The sequence below is a fragment of the Calypte anna genome, chromosome 1 (genome assembly GCF_003957555.1).
Source record: "Calypte anna isolate BGI_N300 chromosome 1, bCalAnn1_v1.p, whole genome shotgun sequence".
Classification (NCBI taxonomy): Eukaryota; Metazoa; Chordata; class Aves; order Apodiformes; family Trochilidae; genus Calypte; species Calypte anna.
Window position 1 is genome coordinate 19,638,722 of NC_044244.1, and position 26,038 is coordinate 19,664,759.

Below are 26,038 nucleotides of genomic sequence, written 5' to 3' on the forward strand. Positions count from 1 at the left end.
TATTCCAGATCCCACTTGAGCAATTCCACATGGCTTCACGATTTGCTATTAATCATCTTTTAGCTGACTTTATTTCCTTGTTACACAACAGAGAGTAAGGATATTTGACAGGAGTATTCAGTGAAATAAAGGCCAAATGTTTGATAATCAGTACAGTGTGTAACATTGCTCTCAACAATTGAGTACAAATACTGATATAATGGGGAAAAAAAACCAACAAAACTTCAATTCTTTCCAAAAAGCTGTTTCATTCTAGGCTGAATTTCCACATAACAGTTATAAATAGCTAACAAACCAAAGAAATGTACCTTGTCAGACAAATAGGAAAGTAGTTGTTATATTTATCTAAGGAATATGGTCTGTCATGGTGAGATCATTAGAATGGCATTAGAAAACAAAGGAAATTAAAAAGAAGGATAATGTAACAAAGCTGAGAAAACTTCCTCCACTCTTCATTTCTGAAAAACATTTGCTTATAGTTTGAAAATGAAGGTTAAAAATAAGAAAATATGAAGTACTTGTTCTATAGGTAGACAGAGTACTAAGAAAGTACTCACTTATAGCATATTATATATAAAATATTAATTTAGAATAAAAATGTGAACCTGATGCTCTAAGCAATCAGATTTTTTTGCTTTGAAACACTGAGAAAAAAAGGGATAATAATCCAGCTGCTTTTGAACATGTTAGAATAGGCTTCACCTGCTAAAGTCTTCTCTCGTGGGGATAATCTCACAGTAATTAGCAGAACCTACTAACATTAGAGATAACCAGTTAGACGAGTTTGCAAGTTACACAAAATTACAACTTGAAAAGGACCTTGAAAATGTGCTGTTAAATTCAGTGCAAGGAATGCACACTCTTCATTCTAGGGGAAAAACAGAAGAGGAAAGAAGAGTTAAAAAACAAATCTAACCATTTCTCTACAGCATGTGGACTTGTCACAGTGCAGACAGCACTCATGAACAACTAAGCAAAACCAAGAAACTTTATTATTCCAAATGGTATCTTCTGACAAGAGAAAAGCCAAAGGCTGCCTCAAAGCAAGGATGGAAGCCCCTTCTCAACCACGTGGCTTTTGTAACTTCTGCAAGGCTGCATATTTTTCCCACCTTTGAACAAGGGCTTTTAAGAGCCTCTGGAGTCTTAGGTCATTTCCACTATTGTATGTTGCCTCTGAAATGGTAACCTTAAAGGAAGAGGTTTTTGAAAGCACTCAGCAGCTACCAAATCATACATCTATGGGTTGCATCAATTGCTGGTTTGCATATACCCTAGGAACAGGTGTTTTGTGAAGGGCTGTGGAAATGAAAAGAAGCACTGGAACAGCTGGGCAGACATCACTGACAAGTGAGAGCTCAGAGGGCAGTGATCAGCTTGCAAATGTCAGGGAGAAAGCAAGGGGCAGGTGCTAATAATGTAAATATCCTGCTCAGCAAATCTAAGATTGTTCCAGGGCCCTCAAAAGTTGCCTTGTTACTTCACAAACTTCTGAACTCCCCTGGTTATCTGACCCCCTCTTTGTTCTCTCTCTTTGTTTCTCTCTCTTTGTTTCTCTCTCCTTGTTTCTCTCTCCTTGTTTCTCTCTTTGTTCTCTCTCTCTGGCCTCTGATGCCAGATCACATTATGGGGAAAGAGGGAGAGAGAGCAAGAAAAGAGAGCAGAGGAGCCAGAGGTGTCTTCAGTGGGGACAAGGAGAGGGGAGAGATAGGAACCTGATACTCCCCCATTCAGCCAGACATTGCTTCTGTTCTTCAGAGAAGCAAATTACATTCTTTCAGGATTAACAACTCTGTCAACTCACAAAGATGTTTTAAACTTTACATTGGTTGGATACCTGTGTGTCATGGCCTTTGCTGGGTTTCCATCACCGTATGTCTGACCACGAAAACCTGAAGAAACAAGTTCAAACATAGGTTGTAATTTAGTTTTCACTGTGGTTCACATATTTATTCTGACATTCTCAACTGATCTGAGTTATTGTTTCATTCAAAATAGGTACATTTCATTTTTAATAAGTGAAATAATGTCTCAAAATGTTTGGCTACATTAAATAGAACCCAGAAAAGAGGCCAAAGGAAAAATATAGTTTTAAAACAAGATAAAATTTTGCCTCTCAGCCAATGCTATTAAATGGAGGGGGGAAAAAAAGGAAAAAGAAGAAGTTTTCCCATTTCAGTCCTCTGTAGAGTAAAGAAGGCTAAGCCATTCCTATTGTAAAGCATAGCTATTGATAGAAAAGTGCAGTGCACTGCAGTGTAATGAATTCTACATGTCGTAAACCTAGTCCTGCTTCTGGAAGGAAGCAGTTTTTGTGATGGTTAACTACACTGATTTTTTAATGCTAGAAAGTGTTTTCACTAGAATCTGGATTTTGAGTGACAAAATGCTTTTTAGTAACATCATGGCCCTTGGACACATTGATGCTGCTTGGTAACTAACAGTGATACTTAATGTAAACTTCTATTTTTACAAAGTTGTATGCAGTAAATATTTTTACTGGTTTCTCTATGCTTTTATAACATTATTTCTAATTTACTTCAATATTTTACATAATCCAAATTGTGACAACTTATGGACAAATTTTACGTTTATTATTCCCTTCACCTTTATGTGGATTTTTTAACACCTTGGGTTCAAACACAGTAGCATCCAAATATAAGAATTATCACCCATTGTCTTGAAGATAATTTCATGATTTCCTGATTTTGAAAAGCTAGTGCTTGAGAAAATATCTTTGTTATAGAAAAGAAACATTTAGGAATATAGAAACCCTTAGCAGAAAATGCTATTACTGTTACATTTAAAACCTTACCCATGACAAGCAGTTGATGATTCATGGTGAGTCAGTAAGAACACAGGAATCACAGCAATAAGTCAGACCCACCTAATTCACTGTCCCAGTCTGACACTGACTGGTACCAACTGGTCAGCTGGCAGAGACAGAATTATCCACCCACCGATGTGGAATGGAGTATCCCAAAACTATACAGTATGGCAGAATCCCTAGAGTATGAGGTTAATAACCTCTGTACAACACACACAGTGACTATATATTACAGTTCTGATGTGCATGCAGTTTCTCAGATTTCTTTCTGAATCTCCACTAATTCTCGATCAGAACAAAAATATGTGTTGAAATGTTCCATGTTTAAATAAAATAATGTTACCCCAAAAGCTCTTCACTCAGCTTTTGGTGTTTCACCATTTTCATTTCATATGCAGACCCATTTACTTCTACTGTAAGGCAGAGGGGAATACCCAGACTGCTGTCTCTGGAGCCTTCCATTATTTTACCTGCTTTTGTCATACCCTTCACACTTGTAAAAAGGAAAATATGAATAAGAAACATGCATGCAGACTACATGAATCACCTCACTGATTATTTAATTGATTGACCCTGAGTGCATTTGTTTTATATTTTTGAGTGAAGACAAAACCTGAACTAGCATTATGCAAATGCTTGCACAAAGAACTACATTTAGATGGCAAATTTAAGCCCCCTTTTTTCTAGTACTAGGCTTTGAAATCTGAAGCTCAACTAACAGGTATTCTTAGATAACAGAGAAAATCTGTCATAGGAATCACAATGTTTACAATGAAATGGGCGGGGAGATTGTTTCTGTAAGTGGGTTTGGGGATGTGTCTTTTGCAATGCTCAGATTGAGTCTTCCCACAGTTTGGCTCCTTAAAGCCTTACTAGTTCTAAACTCGTGCATTCTTCAGCATAAACCTCACAGCATTAGTTCGCTCTGAACTCACTAACTTCATCAACACCTTACTTCCAGGTCCTGGATTATTCTGACTCCATGAGCATCTCTGGATGTACCTCAAATCATAACAATATCCTCACTGTACTCCTGCAGCACAGGGAGGGAGGTACCACTGTCCCACTTGCAGAATTAGCACTAGGACTGTGCCGCAATCACTGCAATCATAGAACTCTGTGCCTCCTTGCCAAGGATTGTTTTTAACCACTTACCTCATATACCAACAGCAAAGTAAAGGTAGGTGTGGCATGCAGAACTTGGCACAGGATGGAAAATTCACACAGGAAGCAGAGAGAACAGGCAGCCACACAAGTTGCCCTTGCAGTAGCTAATTAAAAGCTAGTTGAGGTTTATGAGCACTTTGTCTATAAAGGAAGCTGAGCATATCTTGCTTCCATGCAGACACCAACATTCAGTCAGGTGAATCCCACCTCAATTTCCAATGAAAACACACTTCACCTGAGATGCTCTCTTCTATACAGTCAAGGCTTAATTCTTCTGTTATCATTCATACTTACCACAGTGGAAATCACAGATTTGCAGTGGAACTGAATAATCTACATCTGTCCTCCATCCCTTTTAAAAGAAAGGATTAGTCTTATTCCCCTTTCAGCAGAAGTGCTAATAAAATGTGTTGACAAAATGTGATTGCTTTACTAGTTTTATTCAAGTGAATTTTTCAATCTGTTTCTAAATAAATACATATGGAGCCTGCTGGTCTTGTGTATATTTAGTGAGTTGCAATCACTTTTACATTTCTAAATGATAAAGCAAATCACCTTTTTTTTTAGAGGGGTTGAGGTGAAACGGGAGAACTGTATTCAGACAAATTATGTCTTATTTACAAAAGAAACTATTTATGCAGGAAAACATCAATTTTACCATCAAATCTGATTTTCTCTGGGGAACAAAGAACAACTCTCATTATCCAGAAGGATTTTGCCACTATTCTTTTCATCTTGCCCCTTTCTGCTTAGAAGCAGAAAGTGATGCTGACAAGGGCCTTGCAGGGCAGCTTCTGGAGCCTCACAGTTCTGGCTCTCAGCCTTTCTTATTGTGGTGTCTGTTGAAAACATTAACTCCAGAGAGTAATAAACCCACCAGCTTCATGCTCATTTTCTATTAATATTGTCTTAATAGAGTTCACCTTCAAACATAGTGTGCAAAAATGTCAGAAATAATTTGCTAAGCCTGATTTCAGGAGCACTAATTCTAGCATAGGCTGCACTCACTGTGCAATTTGCTGTCTGCCTTTTCCAGTTAGTGGCAATTTTGAAAAATTAACCTATGATTTACTTGGATCTTTTGATACCTTGGAACTTCTTATTACAAAGGAATGCACAAGACAGAATTAACAATTTCCTGATCATATCCCTTTATCTGCCATTGATGAAGGAACAAGATCATGGAGAGCAGCTTCTATAGTAAGTAATTAATGTCATCTCAACAAGTGGCAGCATATCAACATATAAATAATGCTCTTTGCTAACTCAATCCACACAGTAATCAGATTTGGCTGGGAGAAGAAAGCAGTAAGAGTGCCTGCTAGGTTTTTTCAGGTTGTTTTTTTTTTATTATTATTATTTTTTTAATTACTCTGTACAAAGTACCTGGCAAAATCAAGACACATACCTGAATACAAATCGTTGACCCACACATTTCCTGTGACATAGTGATTGATACAGAATCTCCCTAATGAAAAGAAAAAAATTGAAAACTATCATTTGCCATACCCTGGAAAAAATAAAATGTATTGTGTCTCTCCAGTTCTTTGGTTTATTTACCAATAATGCTACATGTTCTACTGTATGAGAAAATTTAGACAGAGTAAATATTCATTGTGGAAGGGTTTTTATTTTCAGCAATATCCCCAGATCTAAACGACTGCTGTACTTTTGCCAGGCACAGTATGTGCAACAGAGGAATAAGGCTGATGTTCCTGCATTTTATGAAGGACCGTCAGGCAGGACACCCTCCTTGCTGTCACTGCTCACACCACGTTAGCTGTCAGTATCTTCACAGTAAGAATCTTTTCCTGGTGTACCTAAGCTAAAGGAACTTATGTTTCTTTACAGTTCTGCTGGATTTCCCATCACATTGTATGCTGAGAACAAGTTCACTCCTGAGGTGAAAGTGTCTCAAATGACTTAACATTTGGGGGTTTTATGGTTTGTCCTCAAAATAATGTTAGTTACCTCACTAACAGCTATGAAACCTAAACTGATGTCTTTAGTGTGACAAATTCCTAAAATAATCTTGGAAAGATCAGGGGAATATATTACTTTTGAACATAATTGAACAGGGATTACAAGGTAGAGAATTAACATTGTTTTCTGGGAACAGAGCTAAGTCTTGATGAAAACATTATGTATATTTCTCATAGTAGTGAGACAGGAACCATATGTAATTTATGTGGGCTCCCATTCTCTCACGGTAGCAGAGGACATAAGAGCTTTGTACTGGATGGAAGAAAAAAGCATTTTTAATTGCATCAGTGCCCTTCATGAAATACACACTTCAACACTTAGCTCTGATTTATTGGTGCTCCACCATTATCCTTCTCACTCAGCAAATCACACAGGGACCTTTAAAAGAAGAAAGCTTAAACTCCATAGATTGCATGTGAAATAAACCAGTTGAAGGGAAGTGTCACTGTACGTGTTCACTGAGCACAGAGTTTGACAACTCTTCTGCTGTACAGATCTCCATCTCTGCCAGCATTAGCCTTGGTATCCTGTCCCATTAGGAGAGACTCCTGAGAGCATTACCATTGCCCTCTGTGGTCTGTGTTGATGAGATTTTTTTTTTTTCCCCAGGCCTTTCCCCATTATTATGGAGCTCTGGTACCTCTTGCAGCAGCAGCAATCACCTCCCACTTCAGTATGGCCTCAGCCTGCCCAGCAAAGATGAGTTTGGAAACTCTGCCTGTCACAGCTGCTCTTTTAGTTTCAGCACCGGAGATGTAATACAGACCTAATCTGATTCATTAGAAAATAAATTTAGCTTTCAGTGTCCAGCCCTTTGATTTTAAGTCCTCATCCATACCTGCTAACTTTTCATCTACCCCTGATAGGTGCATGATGCACACTGAAATCATCAGAGGTGCTGGGACAGTCAGTTGTAGCATTTATGTGCCATACACTGGCAAAGAAAGAAGTATACCTCAAAAAAAGGATGGCTGTAGGATCAACAGCATACTTGTGTCTTCTAAAGCACATGCTGCTATAGGTGAGTGAAGTCATAGAATCATAGAACTGGCTGGGTTGGAAGGGACCTCTGAGATCATCAAGTCCAACCCTTGATCCACTACTGCTCCAGTTACTAGACCATGGCACTGAGTGCCACATCCAGTCTCTTTTTAAGTATCTCCAGGGATGGAGAATCCACTACTTCCCTGGGCAGCCCATTCCAATGCCTGATCACCCTTTCTGTAAAGAAATTCTTTCTAATATCCAACCTAAACCTCCCCCGGCACAACTTGAGACCATGCCCTCTTGTCTTGCTGAGAGTTGCCTGGCAAAAAAGACCAACCCCCACCTGGCTACACCCTCCTTTCAGGGAGTTGTAGAGAGTGATGAGGTCTCCCCTGAGCCTCCTCTTCTCCAGGCTGAACAGCCCCAGCTCCCTCAGCCTCTCCTCATAGGATCTGTGCTCGAGTCCTTTCACCAGCCTGGTTGCCCTCCTTTGGACCTGCTCCAGGACCTCGATATCCTTCCTGAACTGAGGGGCCCAGAACTGGACACAGTACTCGAGGTGTGGCCTCACCAGCACTGAGTACAAGGGCAAAGTCAATGGGGACAGGCTGGAATAACAGTAGAAATCGCATCTGGATTTCTCAGCTTTCTCAAAATCTGTCATATGACACCTCCTATGCCTGGTCAGTGGAGCAGAAAGCAGGAACACACATTTAAGGGTGGACATAAACCTATTGAGGAGCACCAGCAAGGTGTCTGTCAGCATGCTGGTACCAGGAGCTCCTAGGACCTATCCTGCTAATACTCTCCTATTTGAAAATTGGTGGTATGGTCACTCTCTTGCTTTTTAAGCCCAATCTCCAGGTGTACTTCTCAGTGGATCACAGGTCAGGCCAGCACAGTCATCCTGGTAACCAGGGTTGAAGGGTAAGGGCAAGTCTCAGTTGTTCATACAAAATGTCTGAGGTGGAGGCTTGGCTGCAAGAGAGGAATGAGGCTCCCATTTCCTGAAGGGGCTGAAACAGAAATCTCACCTTCCCATAATCTCTCTCACTCACTTGGCTGGAAGAAGCCACTGTGTAATGACACAGCCAGCTCAAAAGCTAATTTGGCCTAAAAGTTTCCTTTTTTTGTGTGTTGAGTTTTTGGTATTTTTTTTTTTTCCTTCTGTGAGAATGGCTCAAGATCATCATAGGTTTATGTCTCAAATCTTACATTTCACGATGTGGGATTTGCCAGGTCAACTGTATCAGTGACCCATATATCAAATACTAACACTAATATTGCCACACTATGTATATATTAATGTTCCACTCAACAGTCACTTCCTCTGCTGTGACTCATATGACTTCAGGATTCTTATTTATTTCTTGCTTCATGTGAGATCAGAACTAAAACTAAATGCCTTTAAAATGTTCCAGTAATTGTTCCAACATGTACGTGCCTGGGATTATTAATGCTTTCAAGCTGCAGAGTGATAAATGAAATAATGAATGAATGCAGTTAGATATGTTTAAAAGTCTTACAAAGTTTAAGAAATAATATATACAAACCACAGAGACTGAATGGTGGATCCCAACAGTTTCACATGAGGCCAGCTGTGTCTTGTTACACACAAGCACTGAGAACTCTGCCTTGGTCTGGGATGTGAAGAAAACTTGTATTCGTTCTGCAACCTCAGCCATTCTCATTTTCCAAGCTGATATTAGGGAGAAAAATACTTTCAGATGTACAAGGACAATACACAATATTCTAAATTGTTATGTTAAAAATAAATGCATTTTAATTATTAAGTGCCATCAAAAGATAGCAAGTAATCATTTTGATTCCCACAAGTTCATTTTTATACTGATAAACTCTTTTATCTACTGGGAATACATAGAAGTAGCAAGTTGTCAAATCTCTTTGCCACAATTTACAAGCTACAGTGATATGAACATAGCTCACTTACTGGAGAAGGCTCACATCTACTTACTGATTTAAATATTTTTCACAATTTAATATTAGATAATTTAAAATGTAATTTACCTGGAAATTCTCCATTAGCAAATGGACATTTGACCCAAGAGCCTTGTTTGGTTGTAAACTGAAAGCAAAGAAATCTGTTAGAAAAATTATTTTTCTATTTCAGTCTGACTACAAAGATGATTACAAAAGATGCACTGACAGCTTTCCTGGGCTATGGTATCTTCCCACCCTTGATTTAAATTAGGTCCCTCAATCTTCAGATATCTATGCACACGCTTATTTTACAGAAACATGTTAGTTCCACTAATGTAAAAGTAACCTAAAAGAAAACTATAATATGCCTATATTAACCTTACATGCCATTCATGTCTCAAATAGAATAATAAAAGTTATTCCAGTAAATGTACTGTGTCAACCATTTTTATTACGAAATATTTTAAATGAAAAATTTTGTTTGTCTAGTGCATGCTTCAGAGTTTGCATCGATCTAAACAATTTCTTCTCTGTTTTTCTCAGGCAGAGAAAACAGAGGGCACAATCTGACCTGTGCCCTTTCTATTATTCCTGCTGAACTTCCAAAAAACCTCCTTTTGATCTAATCTGGTATTTCCTCTATTCCCACTTCCTGCTCATCAGAGCTATGAAACAAAATATTGATCCTAAGGAACATTAGCAGTTCATAGAGCTGACAGAAAGAGGACAGTTAAGAGGTGTTTTGCAAAGAAATCTCTTTACCTTCATGCAGAGTCTTGGGTGAGTGTCCACACGAGAATATTTAACCTGCTTGAAAAGAGAGCACTTAGCATTAGCCAGTTTCATTCACCAGTTTCACAAAGTCAGTTACCAAAAATGTTAATGGTTTGGTTACAGAAAGGAAACAGATTTCTCTACTTTATAAATATCCCAGGAAGTTAATCACATAAAAGAGTAAGAATAGAACAACTGCTACTTTGGATTACCGAGTAATTTGCTTATTTTTATCTGTAACATGTAGCACTTTTTATAGTCTGTCTGACCCAGTAGAGCTAAATTAATTGATTCTATGGTGGCTCATGTGCAAAATTCTAATTACACACTCATCTTGCTTCAGTCCCTCATTTACATTCGTCAGCGACTCAGCGAACATTTAAACACCTAAAGTGTTGTTTCACCTTCAGTTCAGAAATTTTTCAATTTTCCATATCTCTATTCCAGAAAAGACTTAAACATAAACTGCATTTTAGACAGCCATTCAAGTGACCTACAAAATGTTGCTTTCTTGATTAACAACTGTTTCCCAGCCAAGGACTTCACCATAAAGAGCCTTGTTTCACATAAACAACTACTCCTCATGTAAGTGGTCTTGACTAAATAAACACCCTTTGCTTAAGCGACTGAGCATAACGGGCCCTAAACACAACCCATGGCATAGTGACCAAAGTGACTCTGCTTTCCTCTAACTTTTTGGGGATCAGAATGGATATTCTCAGGCCTGTCTACACTAGGGTGACAGAAGATAATGCTGTAAGAATCCACTCAGATCTGGAGATAGCATTGTCATCAACAGAGAAAGCCTCACCCTAATTAAAGAGAAGACTTAACAGAGATTTTGGGCCTGTGTCAGCATGTGTCAGCATGGGATTAGACTGTGAAGCTTTCTGTGGATTTACAGGGGGAGCTCCTACTTTGAGGAATCTCTGCTGTAGCCTCCAGCACTCTATAGAGATGCCCTTCAATGCTTCAGTACAAGAGATCAACCAAATTTGGCATCAAAACCTTTAGGATTAAATAGGGGGGGAAATGGAAGATTTATCATGTCCGTTAATATTAATAAATAAAGGAAAATATTCATCATCTGTATGAAACTATTCTTGGGTTGTGTTCTGTCTAATAAACATGACCATTACCAGTCAAAGCTCATTCTAGACTTCTTTCTCTTTTCCTGCAAGCAATGACTTGTGCTTGTTGTCTGCAGATGTTGAATCCCACAGAGGCCACTTACATATATAAAAGTTAATATTTGGGTTTTTGCAAGATCAAAGCTTTGTTGAAACCCATAAAATGGTGAAACTGAACAGTTTCTAAGCACTGGGACAGAAATCCCTAATCAAAAAAGCATTCAACAGTCAGCCCCACCCAATTAGTGTCATTAGAACAACACTCAAAGTTCCAAATACTCAGAAAGTGTTTGTTTTTATTTATTTTGCAGTTGTTGCCTCAATTTAGTGGCTTCTCTCCACAATCTGGAAAGCCTGAAACCTACTTTTCAAGATGAAATACAGGATTCTAACCAACCTCATAAATCCAGCACATTCAGCATCATGAGATTTCAGACTGAAATATTAGCAGTTGAGAGGAACCCAATGTTTCAACACCCAAAATTTCAAGACATTGGAGGGGGTAGAGAGAGGACTTCAAAGGGATCTTTATTGAGTACAAAACAATTGTGTCCTACAAAACGACTGTTAATTTTCCATTATGTTATAAAGAGAATTAGCTTCATCTCAATTATGTTTAGTTGTCTAAACATTAAATATCCAAATCTGATCTAATCACAATAAACTCTTGTGATTCGCAGTGAAAAGAAAGGTGTATCTTCAAAGAAATCCCCCAAACTTTCTTATATGCTTATCATCAGATGAGCTGTCCTCTCAATAGGTTCATTTCACACAATCACTTTAAATGGAATCTGACATGAATAGCATAGTCAGGGGCCCATAGTCATGGGCTTGAACACCCATCTATTAGGCAGCAAAGTCAGGATGGGTGAATCATACCTTTACTGTAAACAAAATCAGACCCTATTTGCCCCAAAGAATTTAGCAAACATTAATAGCTTCACAGTCATCTCCATGTTCTATTTCTTAACCTTGAGTCAGCGAGCTCTTTGCATAAGTCATGTGGTTAGTGTACAAGAACATTCTGTGATGATGAATAGTTTTAAGTATCAGAAGAGAAAAGAGGAATCTGCAATTGCTCTTAATCCAACATCAAACTCTTTGCATTGTGCCTTTGGTCATGGCCTTCAGTCTCACAGTTTGAATAAACCTGCATAGCTCTTACTTTCTCAGTAGAATTTTTGGAAGAGTTCTGTATATCTTCACAGTGGTCGTTAGACTTCAATGACCTGCACAGGTTAACCATGACACGCACAGGACAGGCTGGCTCCCAAGCCAAGGTTTGTGTCACTGGGTTATAAACAATATTATCCCACAGCGCCTTCGTATCTGTACACAAAGAGTGGAAACATTATTCAAGAGGTCTAACAATGAATCAAAAGTTTTCAGTAATCTGGTACCAATACACACGCTTAAAACCACAGGGATTGCTTTTCCCTTTCCTTGCCATTCCCACCAATCAGACCTGCAGTGTTTCACACTGTAACAGTTTAAAACTCGAATTTATCACACCAAGGAGGTGGCATTTACCAGAGGTTCTCAACCTGAGAGCTGAGTCTTACCAGTCTCCCACCATGGTGATAGCTGGGCATCACCAAGGAATGACTCCTTGGCCCCAAAGTTGGCTGCACAAGCTCCTAAAAGTGCATTTTGTGCCCATCAGTCACAGAAGGAGTGTAATGCAAGTAAATTCTTAGCCAAGGAGCTTCAGTTAACTGTGTGTGGTAAACTGGAATAATTCCATTCATTAGTGACTAGAGGTCATGGTATGGGAGATTCAGCTTCTGTGTGTCTTGTGTAGGACTGACATGAACATGAGTATGTAAGAGGATAAATTCAAACCTTTAGCCACATATCAAGAACCCCAATATTAAACAAAGCTGTGCAGGTAATTCACAATAATTAATTTTTCTGCAGCATTTATATAAATGTTCTTTCTATGAACAGTGGGCACTCCATAACTACAGACCTAGTCAACTTAATAATGTTATAGAAGTCTGTAATAATATAGATACAATGTAAGTGTAATACTAATAGTTCAGAGAAAAGCATCACAATTAAGATTTCTTAAATTTGTTTCCAGGCCTAGTCATTAACTTATTGCCTGAGTTTCCTTCTGTTTTAATCCTTTGTGGCATCTACTTATTCACATCATAATCAAGATGCTTATTCATCTTCATTCTCACATAATTACATTGTTAAGAAACCAATAGACCTTTTTTTTTTTTACTTCTCTTAGCTGCATTAACCCAAAAGAGTTATTACATAGAGGAGCTTATTTAATTACCTCCTCTATTATCCCAACTTTATTACTGCAATTACTAATGAAAAAGAAAAAAAAAAAAACCAAAAAAAAAAAAAAAAAAAACAAAAAAACCAAAAAAAAAAAAAAAAGGACACAATGTACTTTGACTATTCCAACAAACAGAGATCTCAGTTAGGAAAAAGGAAAGATTTAAAAAGAAAATATTCTGTTTCAAAAGCTGGAACACCCTAAATACTTAAATAACTGGGTGCTACAGTTTGAAAAATTGCTTGAGATTCTTGCAAGGAGGATAGTTGAGTGAAATAAAATTTTAATTGTAAAACAGTATCTCTCATATTCACTTCCTTATCAAAGCTGTAAGTTCTGTTTTCATCTGTAATTGTCCATTGGAACTTCCTAAATGAAGAGAAATAAGCTTCAAGAATTTCAGTGTGCCAAACACATACAGCACTTCCTCTGACTACATGAAGCTTTGTAACCTGTGCTTCAGCACTTCCCAAAGTCCTGACTCAATGGAGAAGAGAATGACTGCAGTGCAAGGGGAAGAAAAAAGCAGAATATTGAAGGAAGGAAGGGGTCACAGCATTCATGATCCCAGCTTCCTGCATTTGCAAAGCATAACCACTTCACACATGGAAAAATAGGTAGAGACAGGAGAAAATCTAGAAGACAACAGCTTATGCCCCATGAGACCCAGACTCCAGCTGAACAGCTACCAAGAACAGAGTTTAGGACTGGATACTGCACGTGCCCAAGAGGTTTTGTTTCTATGACCTTGAAGCCAGATGTGAGTACATCACATAGACACAGCTACAGAGCTTGAGAACTCCTGTGCTTATTTCCCTAATGGAAAAAAACATCTTTTTTTATTTAGCCAAACTTTACTCCATTAATACAAAGGAATGGTAGTGTCAAGAAACACTGTATTCTGCCACAATAAAATAAATCAGAAATGAAGGCTGGGCGTACAAAAGAGGACATTGCTTCCTCTCTAACACGTGTATCAGCCCTGCAAGATTGCAGTTAATATATAGGCAGTATAATGGAGTTTGAATGCACTGTTATGAGTTGGTGGCTTTGCCCCCTCTCATGTTTGTTTTATTTTTTAAATGAAACATTAAAATCCTTTCTTAGAACAGTCTAGGGAGAAAATGAGAAAATATTGTTGTACTTATGTTGGATGCAACACAATAAAACCCTGACCCAGGCTATGCTTTTTTTCTATATGCCTAGTAAAACTTTTATTAAAGACCTACATAATATGACAATTTCTTTTTCAGCTGTCATTTTAGACCAGACTTTAACTTTGATGGAACACTTTGTGTGAATAATTTCCTATTAAGTCTGAGAAGTCCCATGTGCACCAAACTAACTTCTTTTTCATCTCTCTGTTCCCTCCTTTGTGTTAGTTGCTGGACACCTTCAAATCTCCCTTTGAAGCCATCTTCTCACATCAGCATGTCAAAGCTGACTTCAGTGGCTTTTCTCCTTCTGGCCATTTTATGTGTGACTTAAGAAAATGTGAGAAATTAACAGAAAGTTACTTCGTGTTTATGTTGGCATAAACTTTGTGAACAAGTTGGTCTGAAAAGAAGTTATTTCATCCACCCACAATATAACAAACCAAAATGACATTTTCCTTGAAGTTTTGCAATGCATAGTTTTCACCTTGGATTGATTTTAAATTGCAACACATTATTGAAGCTGCTGAAAACCAGTCATATAAAGGGTTATCACCCACTACTTGCCGTTTTCAAATGGGCAAAGTTGTATCCTTCTTGCATCTGGAATTGCCAGCCAGCCCTACAACCCAAAAAGTAATCATTAGCTAGAGATTCTCAGAGACACCAATTTTTAACACTTCAGGCAGAGTGTGACAGAAACCATTCCCACCAAAGATATAGATGCTATGTTTATTAGAAAGCTTTGGAAGTAATTTTTTAAAAAGATGTTTGGCAATAGATAACTCTTTCATTGTTGATCAATAGAGAAAATGGAGCAGATGATCTAAGGTGATCAAATCTATCCCTTTAGAGTGTAATAAAAAAAATAAAAATAAAAATCCCTAGACTTGAAAGACACCTCGTAGTTTAATTCACATATTAAATATGATTTTAGATTCCTACAACACACACATCTGAGTGTAACTAAAGTGTTCAAATTACTATTACAGCAGCTACATGAAGATCTAGCCAGTGCAGCTAGTGAAATCTATCATGCCACCCAGCACATCCCAAAATAGCCACCTGCATCTGGTCACTTGAGAGACTGCATTAATTAGATCTCCATTGACTATAGGAGTTTGGACATAGAATGCAAATGTAGATATTGACACCTGGACATCTACCTTTAAGTATCTTAATCTGTAAGGTAAATCATACCCCAAAAAATCAATGAGAAACTAGGTCACGTAGTATCTTTATATCTTACAAAGATAATTTTAAATTGGTTTGGTGACTATTTATTCCTTTTAATGAAAGATATTTAAAAAATCTTGCTTCTCAGGTTCTCAGAAAAAAATCTGTCCCAATCCTGAATATAGTAATGCAATACAGTTTATTCTCCTTTATTCTTTGTGGCAAGAATGGCTTCAGCTTAAAAAAATCTGTTATTTTTCCTTAAAAGTGACCCTTTGGTATATATTTAGATAACAAACATATTTTCTCATTGCATGTTTTACCAGGCTGGTGAAAACTTGTTCTTTCAGTCTCCTTTATAATACACTCTCTTCATTCCCCAGCCATGCTAGATTTTTAATGTACAGCTTCCACTTGAATTAATATGGATATGGATAAGAGAATTTGCTCTAGCATTTCAAAGAAGGCCTTGCCCATACTTAGAATAATTTAACCCACTAAATTTTGTTCACCTTTACATTCTGCAAGATGATTAGTTTAACCGTCTTGTGATGAACTATTACACTTTTTTCCCTCTATTTCTAAATGAGGACTTGCCTCTTACAGCAAGAAATCTTCTTATTAGAACAAGTGTATGAACTTATGCTTCGTACATTAAACTTCATCCTCCTTTAGTTACTTGGTATCTGAAATCTTCAGTTTCCTCCCATTATCCTAACACTCTTCCATTTGATTACACTTCTCAAGTGTATTATCAGCAAAACTCATTAGCACATTCCCTCCTTTTGTGTCCATGTAATTGATGAAAAGCATTTATATAAGAACAGTTCTAAGTGGGGTCCTGAAGTAATCTTTCTACTATCACAGCCACATTCAACAGGAGCAGTCAAGTTAGCCCTTCAGCTATGTGTTATCTACCATGCAAATCTTGTTCTTGTCCTCACCCCCAGCTTCCTCAATTCCTCTTTTAGTTTCCCATGCAGGACTGTATCAAATGCTACTCTGGAATTCAGTCAGATTAAATTTTCTGCCTTTTCATTGGTTATAAAAAATCAGTCAAATTAATCTTGTACAATTCTTCCCATAAATGAATAGAAATTGTACCCGATATTTTTATCTCCGTGCTTTAATTAGTGTTTCCTAAAATATCTTCTACATTTACATAGTCATTAGGTCAGACAAGCTTTAGTGAAAAACTTACATCTAGAGCCTTTTCTTCCTTTTTCCTCCTTTCCTAGCACAAATCCCAGACAAAATTTCTTTAATCAGAAACACAAGTATATACCAAATTCCAGCCTGGATTACCTCAATGCAAAGACAAGGCAGTAGCTGAGAATATTTCAGAGAAACGGATTTTAAAGATTCCTTCCCTTTTATCTGAAATGAAAAAGATGGCCATGAATCCAGGACAGTACATTACTTTTAATAAAGCTAAATAAAGACATAGGGAGGCACATCCTATTTCCTGCATTTCCATGTACAAGTCACATCCCTACAGTTCAACAAACTGCTCTCAGTTTTCACTCACCACAGCAAAGGCTCCTGTGTCTTCACACGTAAACCATTTGTGGCACAGGCGAACGTAATAGTCTTGATCTCGAAGAAAGTTGGATACATTCACTGATATAATTTTCCTTGCCCTGTCTACATTATAATCAAACTTTCCAGCTGAAAAAGAAAAGCATGACATTTTCACACCTGATTCTTTATAAATTTCTTAATTTCTTACATTATTTCTATGTAAGGGGCACAGAATATATTTCTTAACTTGATGGAGATGAAATTCAACATCTATAGATTCTTGCTCAGTATATTTGAATTAATTCTTTTTCTATCTTGATAGAAGGTATTTTTTATGGATTGAGGGGGGGACAGGCTGATTTCATGGTATTAATATGAGGAGCTAGGTTTGGGACCCTGAGGGATCCCAGGGCAGAAGAGAGAGGGATCAGTATTCCCTCCCATTTCCTGCCATACCCTATAAAAACCAAGTGGGTGGAAAAGTTCATCTCTTCCTATTCCTCTCTGTTTTCCTCCACTCAGAGGCCTTGATGAGAGGTTTCTGCTCCTTGTGGCTAGCTGATCCCATGCTCAGTTGGAGCTGAATTTGCTCTGCGGTGAGGGAACTCTGGATACTTACATCAGCACCACTGAAATCAGGTTTTGTACATCTTTGTGTATTTGTCATTAATAACCCACATGTTACTGTCCATTCCTCTATTAAACTTGTTCTAGTTTTAACTTCCAACCTTTAAGACTTTCTTCCTTATTCCACTTTTCTCTCCTCCCCTGGGAGGGTGAAGGGGAGTAACAGAAAGCAAGTTTTTTCTCTAGTTTTCATTTGCCCTGACCACTAAACCAAGACAGTTTTCTCATTTTATGAGATACAATTATTTTCATAAGAATAAATATAATATTATTAAGTTTTAAATTAAATACTACTACAAAAGCTGACTAGCCCAAAGTTGCAATTTCATTACATAGTGAGTGTCTGCAAGCATATTAGGCATACACAAAAGTTGGGGGAATGTTTTAAGCTTTCTATATCCATGGGTATGTCAAAATCAGGGTGGAATTTTGGATGAGGTATGCCTACAAAAAAACCTTAAAGCCAGAAGTCTGAAGTGCACAGAAAGGACACAAACCTGTTTCCAAAAGTTTAGGTATCAGATAGGCTGTAACTATCTTTATCTGCTACCTAATATTTCCAAGTCCAGACAATGAAACACATTTTCCAGGACATTACCTGTCAATTACACAGTAGAGGTAGATGTAAATCTTTTTTTTTTTTTATCCTCTGATTATTCAGCTATAAAAGCATATAATTGCATGGGTCACCAGAAATAGCTTACAGCTTTAAGTTACGTAGAAGACCATCTCACCTGAACAAGCTGGAATGGATTTTCCCACATCACTGTTTCTGCAATCTGCAAAATAAAACCCAGAGGTTTTTTCAGTAGTACTTTACTTACATAACTCTGAAAAGTAAACTGCCCAATGATCCAATAGCTTCCCAACAGGAAATCTTTCTCTTATATCCCTTATTAAAGGCAGATGTCCATCCACTTCTAGATAAACATCAAAAATGAAAAGTGTTCTTATCACACATGGAAGTTTTATCACATGCCTTAAGGAACTCTCTTACTAGTGCAGGGTTTCTTCTGGAAAACCTCATCAGCAGTTTAAGGCAGTAATTTAGGATCTAACACTGTGCTAGGACTTAACAATATTTTATGCAATAATGATAAAAAAGAGCAGTTTGCCTTATTATTTCCTTGAAAGCTAATACGGTTGTTTACCAGGCATATTCCTCTCTTACAAACAGCTGAGGTTTTTTGCTATTCTGACTCCACTCTAGGCTTACAAAGAAACACCCTATTTAGCTCCCAGGGAGTTTACAAGAATTAGAGATGAGCCAGCACTTTCAGAATTGATATCTCCAAAAATAGAATATTTATTTAAGAAAACTGAATCAGCTCATAATGTGCTGTTTACTCTTTTCTCTCTCCTTGCTTGACCCAGAGCAGCACTCTGCTCTCATTTCCCCACACAGTTCTTTACCCCGGAGAAATATTTTCTATTTTTATTTATTCATTCAGCCCTGTAAAGTATCTTAAAACTGGGGCTTATGAAACCTTGATTTCCCCCCTCTTTAGTCACAAAGTAGATATCTACTGCAGAAGCAAATTGGGACTTATTAAGAAAATGAAAGGCTTTTTAAATACAGAAAGGCTTTACTTCTATGGAAGTGTGAAACAGCCACAGTGTGTCTGGAGCTGTGTGCAGGGAATGAGATTGTACCCAGGGCTGAGCCCAAGAGCTGCCCACCTGCAGGCTCTGGAGATGGGAAGTCAGGACAAAACAAGGAGTCTTATTTCATTTGCTGCACTGTCATTTGGTCTCCATTAGCCACACTGTACCTTGGCTGGACCACAGTGCTAAATCTGTTTTTATTAGTATATGGTAGGCACAACACCTCAAAAAAAAATTGAAAAATGTCACCTGATCTATTTACATAAAAAGAGGCAATGGAACATCTAACTAATGAAAGTGAAAAGGAATCTCTTTACATTTCTTTATAAAGCTTTCCTCAATCTATTAAACCACCTGTGGCCTAACTATGAAGAGAAGCAGATGCTCCACCTATGCACAGAGGGCACACAGGACTAAACCTGCTGGCAGAGGAAGAGCATGTGCCAGTCACAAGAAGGCCAAATAGGCCAAACACATAGTGTAGTTCAGTTTTCCATGTACTTTTAGACATAATCTCTGGTTTTTACAGCAATTCATACATTTCCATTAAAAAAAAATTAAATGTAAACCAATACTGGTCCTGGCTTACATTACCTACCACCAATAAGATCAATTTATCCTGGAATGTGATTTGGCTTTGCATTTGGAGATTTTTGGTTTGGTTTGGCTTTTTCCTTGAAAAGATGTTTCTCAAAAAATACCTAGTTTAAGATGTTTTCCTACCTTCAACATAGTATTCCTGACTCATCTTCACTTCACAGTAATTTGGTACTGTTTTCATGGTCACATAGATGTGTTCTGCTACACTGACTTCAATGCAATTGAATTGTACCTGTACCTGTTTAAAACATTTATAAAATCAAGTTTGCACATGACTTTCAGAATAAATGAAAACACTGGTTATCAGAGTTAAATAAACAATACTCTGTGTTCAGATGTATTTATATTTACAGGGAGCATTAAGCAGTTTCAGATATTGGAGCATTAAGAAGGTCAAAAAAGCAGATAGCACTTAAGGAAAGAATTTTAGAGAGTATCATTAATTCTAATCCAGCATTTGCTGCCTTCTTCACATCCAGAATCCAAATATCTACAAGGTATCAAATAATCCTAAAAATACAGAAAAACAGGTACCCAGTGCTTATTGAACTTCAAATGCAAAAAGGTCTTTCACTTTACCAAGGATCCCCTTGTTTAGGCATTTTAAAAGCACAAACACTTGCAGAATAGAAAAGAAAAATCCCTGTTTAAAACTTTAATGGCAACCTCAGCAAATTTATTCATTCCAGTAAAAGTTTGTGAGAAAGTAACCTAGAAAAAAGAAAAACTGATGTCCAGTTAGAGTAGTTTGTTCCCTCACTGTTAACAGCAGTAACTGTTAATTCCATGTAGGTTTCCATGTTGGATATTCTCCTGTTTGGCATAAGGCAGTTGGAGGATAAAACACATCATGTCACGATTCTAATCACTGAACTATACTAAGAAAATTTCATTAAATGTGTTTGTTCAGTCTTGCCTATAAATTTATCTTACTTTGAAAGCTACCAGTTGTTCATTGCTGGCCTTGGGTTGCCTAAAAGGACTTCTGATCATCAAGTGATACACAGAGTAAACTGCAATTACAGTTTTGGGAGAACTTTGTTTCAGATGTGCAATTAATATAACATTGACAAAGCACATGAATTAGCACATCTTGCATGGGTTTAATAACAGTTATCCACCAGTAATTGAAAGAAAAATTCATCTCTTCTAGACAGTTGGGCAAGAATGGTTCTTTTTTTTTTTCATTTGCAAATTTAAATAATAAATACTTCTGTGTTTAGTTTTGTAAAAAAATGTATTTTGCTGCTGCAGCTATTACCATGAGTTTGGGGCAGCTGTGTACAAATGCTTAGGCATGGGTTGTCTTCTAGATATGTAAATTCCATTGACATGGTTGGACTTAAATATATCATATGTAGGTACTTAAAATCCCTCTAGCATTCTAGTTCCTAGCACTTGGAGTCACAAAAACTTCCTCAGAATTTAATGGGCAAAAAAAGAAAGCTGTCAAGATTGACAGGAAAATTAGACACTGCAGGGGCAGCTTCTCTTGCAAACAAGGTAAGTGGAAGAAGTACAAAAATAGTATTGTAGTATTCAGAATTCAACTCAGAATTGAATATATAGGTTATAAGAGGACATTTTGTTACGGAGTTTCATTTGGCAATGCTGAAGGATAGATTTCACTGAAGTATTACACAAAGTCAGTAAGAGAAGAAAATGAGAGATACAAAATACATTATTTTCCAAAATGTCATATACATTTAAATGAAAACCAACCCAAAAAAGGAGTCTACCTTCTTTCCATTAAGCATCTTGCTTTTTTTCCTTGCAAATCTCACATTTATGCACTGAGATTGCTGTGTGTCCAGTGAAAGAGAACATATTTCCAGCCCACGGATGTTTTCTGAAATGAGTTAGGAATAGATTTCAAAAATATAATTTGAGCAACCATCAAGAAAGACAAAAAAAGTAAAATATACCATATTGCAAGCTTTCCTAAGTGAAAGGGTATTTTATCTCTTAAAAAAAAAAGAGGCATTATATCTAACACACACATGGGGGTAGGAGGAAGGATTTAATACAGGTTGCTAAAAATTAAAGCATAAGCATTATGCAAATTTTTATGCAAATTTAAAAAAAATAAACCTGTGTTTAAATCTGAGTGAGTGAAGCATACCAGGAAATACCTAAGTGGCACATGAATGGCAGGATGTTAGGAAAAGCAGACTATGCCCAAAAGGCTAGAGTGCATTCGTTCCATTTTAGCATAGAATTCTGAAAGAGAGAATTTTGTTTTGGTTTGGGTTTATTTGTTTCATTTTATTAATGAAAAAATTCTCATTCTCTGAGAACTCATGTCTGAGTTACCAGGGCAGACAGAATTAGTGTGTGCATGCAGACATTTCAGAGCAAGTGTGCTTGGGGCACTGGCAGAGGACACTGAAGCTGGAAGTAAAAATGTAGTCATTTTGAATTCATTATTTTAGTTCTCATTTCCTTGAGAAGGGCCAGGGCTTTATCCTGGTTTGTAGAAAAACAGTTTCACAAAAAATGTCTTTCTGATATAATTACATGAAAACAGCTTAGGCACAAATATTGAAATATGGAACAAAAATTGGCTGAACAGCTACAAACAGAAAGCAAACAGAAATTATTAAGTATCAGGTCTGCTTCCTACCATCCAGACTCAGAGTTCCTTTAACATTTAAATGAAGAGAGCATGGGCTTCCTTGGACACATTTCATCACTGTTGAGATCTTCATGCTTTTCAGTACCATAGAAGATAAAGATGCAGGAGCATCATGACAGAAGCTGTTAAAAATGTCACCTGTAAATGCAAATACAAATAAATCCCATAGTGCAAAGGACATCTGTGGGAGATAAGACACTGAAGGTGAATAGGTGAATCTCCACCTTTGTTGAAATCAGTAAGAAAGTCACCACTGACATCAGCAAAGCCAGTACTTTACCTAGGAGTTTCACATGGCCAAGATACCTAATTGGCTTCACAAGCAACGCAAGGAGGTTAGGAAAAAACTACATTACAGATAATATTTGATTAAAAAATTCACAAAATCACATAATTTCCATGGTTGGAAAAGACCTCGAAGGTCACCGCATCCCATCATCAACATCATCCCCTCTCCCCCGATAAAATAAATAGCATATATTTATATATATCACCATGGCTCAGGGAAGTGTTAACCCACAAGAAGAAGGAATCACACTTCTAACAGCTAAGGCTATCAGAGCAAACTTAGACTAACAGTGTTTTTAAATAATCAGATCAGTCAGATCATGGCTAGACTAATACTTTGCTTACACTTTCTTTCAAAACCATTACCTGTATATTGTGAGCACTATCATAGGTAGTACTCTATTTGTAGGATGGGTTGATGCTCTAAATTGCTGTTAAAATACCGTTTCCACACAAGAGGGCACCATTGCATTCCTAGTCATGGGAAAATCCCCCTCACCTACAGGATTTCCTTTTAGACCAGAATAGCAAGAGCAGAGTAAGTATCATCCAGGCCTTTTTCAAGGTGTCCCATTTTCCTATGGAAATTTAGTTATCCCAGAGCTTTAGGACAGTGGTTTGTGCGGATGCCTTCCATAGGAAGAGAAAGAGTCTTAATGCCCCAAATCTCACCAGTTAGCCATATTTCATCTCTTTCCACTTCTCAGACTGATTGGCACAGAAATCGCTTATTTCTTTATAAATTTATGTTGGTACAGTGAATTTAATCTTCAGTGCATTCCTTGGGCTTCCCTACCTCACATATATTGTATATAGTTAAAAATCTATCAGAACCAATAGCTAGGGAATTGGGCTTTTGTCCTTTGGCTTTGTGGTCTACAATGAAACATACCTCATTTTAGTTGTAATTATATCATAGCAATTTCTTTGAAATATTTTTTACCCGTCTGACTTCAGTACATATCATGAAAGTTAAAAGATACCCAAGCAAAAAAAAGTGTTTCATTACATATTCTCCTTGCCCTGGGGAAAGGCTAGAAAAATAAAAAATATTTTACTCTTATTAGTCACACTGCTGAGCATACTCCTAGGAGGAGCTGAAATAGTATGGCAAATATTATAATATAAAACAGCACTGCCACAATACTGTGCTTGCCATAGAATGCAGAGTAACACTTATACCCAAATCAACAGGAAAAGGTGCATCTGAGACTGAGAGAGTATTAACCTCTACAGGACCTCTTTCTATATTAGATTTTCAGTTTCACAATGTCCTGTTGCAGCTGAATCCCATTGACAGGGATCAGGTACTGATGCATGCAAGAGATGGAGGAAAGGCTGACAAATGTGGTAGCTAAGTTCTGTCAGGCCTTAAGGTGCTCTCATACTTGCTGTCAGAAAAAAAGTTCTGTGTTATACATATCAGAAGTTGGAAAAGACAAACACCTCACACCCAAATCTCTATTCTGTTATCCTGGGTTTGTGCCATGAGCATCTTTTGGAGGCAGCAGCATATGCTGATATGAACTAAGTGGAAAAGAATGGAAAAAGAAGGACCCTGTACCTCAACTGAAAGTAGAGTCAGCTCTCAATGAGCCAAAGCAACATCAAAAACAAGACAATTTGTGCAAATCAAACTAAAAAAACCAGATCATTCAAAATATACAAATTTGGATTCAAAAGTAGTGAAGTTCATTGACTTTTGAAGAATTTGTAAACATGTTTCCAAAGAGATGTGGCAGACTTAGGAATTTCAGTGCACAGCAGCCAGGTGTGAACACATTATTAGATGTTCCCAGAATGGGAGGTGTAATAATCCTGAAGGTGTCTCAGGATGGGCAGTGATTGTACAACAGCCAATCAGTCCACCCACAGCTAACTGGGAGGTTATTATATTGCAGAACTACCTAATAATCATTACTAATACTGTGATAAGTAATGATTAGTTTTAACTCTATCTCTTTGCTCAGAAAGATATTTTCTTGACTGCACGGCATGACATGCAGTTGTGGCTACCAAATGGTAACCAGGAACAAGAGTTTCTGCTTAATTCCTTGGCTGTTAGTTTAAGTTTCTTGATACTGGCCTAATCTTGCCTATTCCCATGTCCGTGCAGAAACTATTTCAGGAAAGAGCAGTGTGTATACACATTTATTGTCAAAGCTGACAGTGCTTCACAAAGTATTCTCTTTGGGTGAGCTTGACCATATCGTTTGACCCTATGTATTTTTAGAAGATATTTTTATGACTTAAATTGTTTCTTTCCTTAGCTATTACTGTCTGAGGTATGATACTATCAGATGTTACAGGCATGGAACTATCTTAAGAGAATCCTAATTCATATCTAAGAGCATTATTGACGATGATGATCAGATAGATGCACAAACACAGTTTTAGGGACAACCTGTCTGTCCGTAAGCAGGGACATAATAACACACTAGATAAAATAAAATTACTTTTCCACTTTGAATTTCTTTCCGATATTTTTATGATATGTTTTGAGAATTGCAAAAGATGCTGCAAAACTCATTAATAGTAATTTAAAAAGATATAATGCATGAGGCCATTAATTTTGGATCAAAGTAAATACATGATACAAAGGAGAGCTGACAAAAAATAATTTTCGTTCTATAAATCATCAGAGTATGAGACTCATTTCTGACTAATTCTTCAGTAAACTCTTTCCTTATCTTATTTTAATCCCCTCCTTAGATAGTTTCCTCTGGAACACACACCTCTTTCCTTTTCTCATGAGTAGTTTGATCTATACCCCAGAAGATACATCTTGATACACAAACCATCTGTTGAGTAAATCTTGCCTAAATGTTATCTTTATTAACTAAAACTGTAATTAGACCTTCATGAGAGAGGGATTATTGCTGTAATAAAAGATTCCTTAATTATGGACACAAATAAGCCCAGCCATAAAGAAGCCAAGGATTATTATTCAACATGTAGACACTTTCCTTGTACTTTTGCCATCAGCTCAACCACAGCAGATTATTTTTTATCTGATGATGCAGCAATCAACCCAGAACTGTCACGACAGCAAAACACACCTTATGTGCACTTGGATAATAGAAGCCAGAGCTGAGCAATGAATACGCAATAGAAATTATTAGATGAATAATTTGAAGCCTCAAGCAAGGAGATTAAATTGGAGAACAACAACAAAAAATTGTAGAGAAAGCCCATTAATAACAAGCCCAGGCCAACACCCAATAGAAAATTCTAACTGGGTTTGTTTTATTTTTCTTTTATTTCTTCCCTATAATAATTGTAAGAATTCAAACTACTTAGGATACTGACAGTGCTAAATCTGTGAGTGTG

General features: G+C 37.2%; 1 protein-coding gene across 1 annotated transcript in view; it reads right to left on the reverse strand.

The window, feature by feature from the left end:
• Positions 1–782: 782 nt before the first annotated feature.
• IL17REL (interleukin 17 receptor E like) overlaps positions 783–26,038 on the reverse strand; it is a 44,592-nt gene continuing 19,336 nt past the window's right edge. The window contains exons 3-17 of the mRNA XM_030465456.1: positions 22,409–22,558; positions 21,525–21,634; positions 19,909–20,023; positions 18,315–18,359; positions 16,961–17,100; positions 16,738–16,809; positions 14,824–14,878; positions 11,975–12,138; positions 9,668–9,715; positions 8,993–9,050; positions 8,518–8,663; positions 5,403–5,462; positions 4,289–4,346; positions 1,838–1,892; positions 783–868 (exon numbers count right to left, since the gene is read on the reverse strand). Of these exons, the coding sequence (XP_030321316.1) occupies positions 841–868; positions 1,838–1,892; positions 4,289–4,346; positions 5,403–5,462; positions 8,518–8,663; positions 8,993–9,050; positions 9,668–9,715; positions 11,975–12,138; positions 14,824–14,878; positions 16,738–16,809; positions 16,961–17,100; positions 18,315–18,359; positions 19,909–20,023; positions 21,525–21,634; positions 22,409–22,558 (1,304 nt within the window). The 3' untranslated portion in view covers positions 783–840. The remainder of the gene's footprint in view (positions 869–1,837; positions 1,893–4,288; positions 4,347–5,402; positions 5,463–8,517; positions 8,664–8,992; positions 9,051–9,667; positions 9,716–11,974; positions 12,139–14,823; positions 14,879–16,737; positions 16,810–16,960; positions 17,101–18,314; positions 18,360–19,908; positions 20,024–21,524; positions 21,635–22,408; positions 22,559–26,038) is intronic.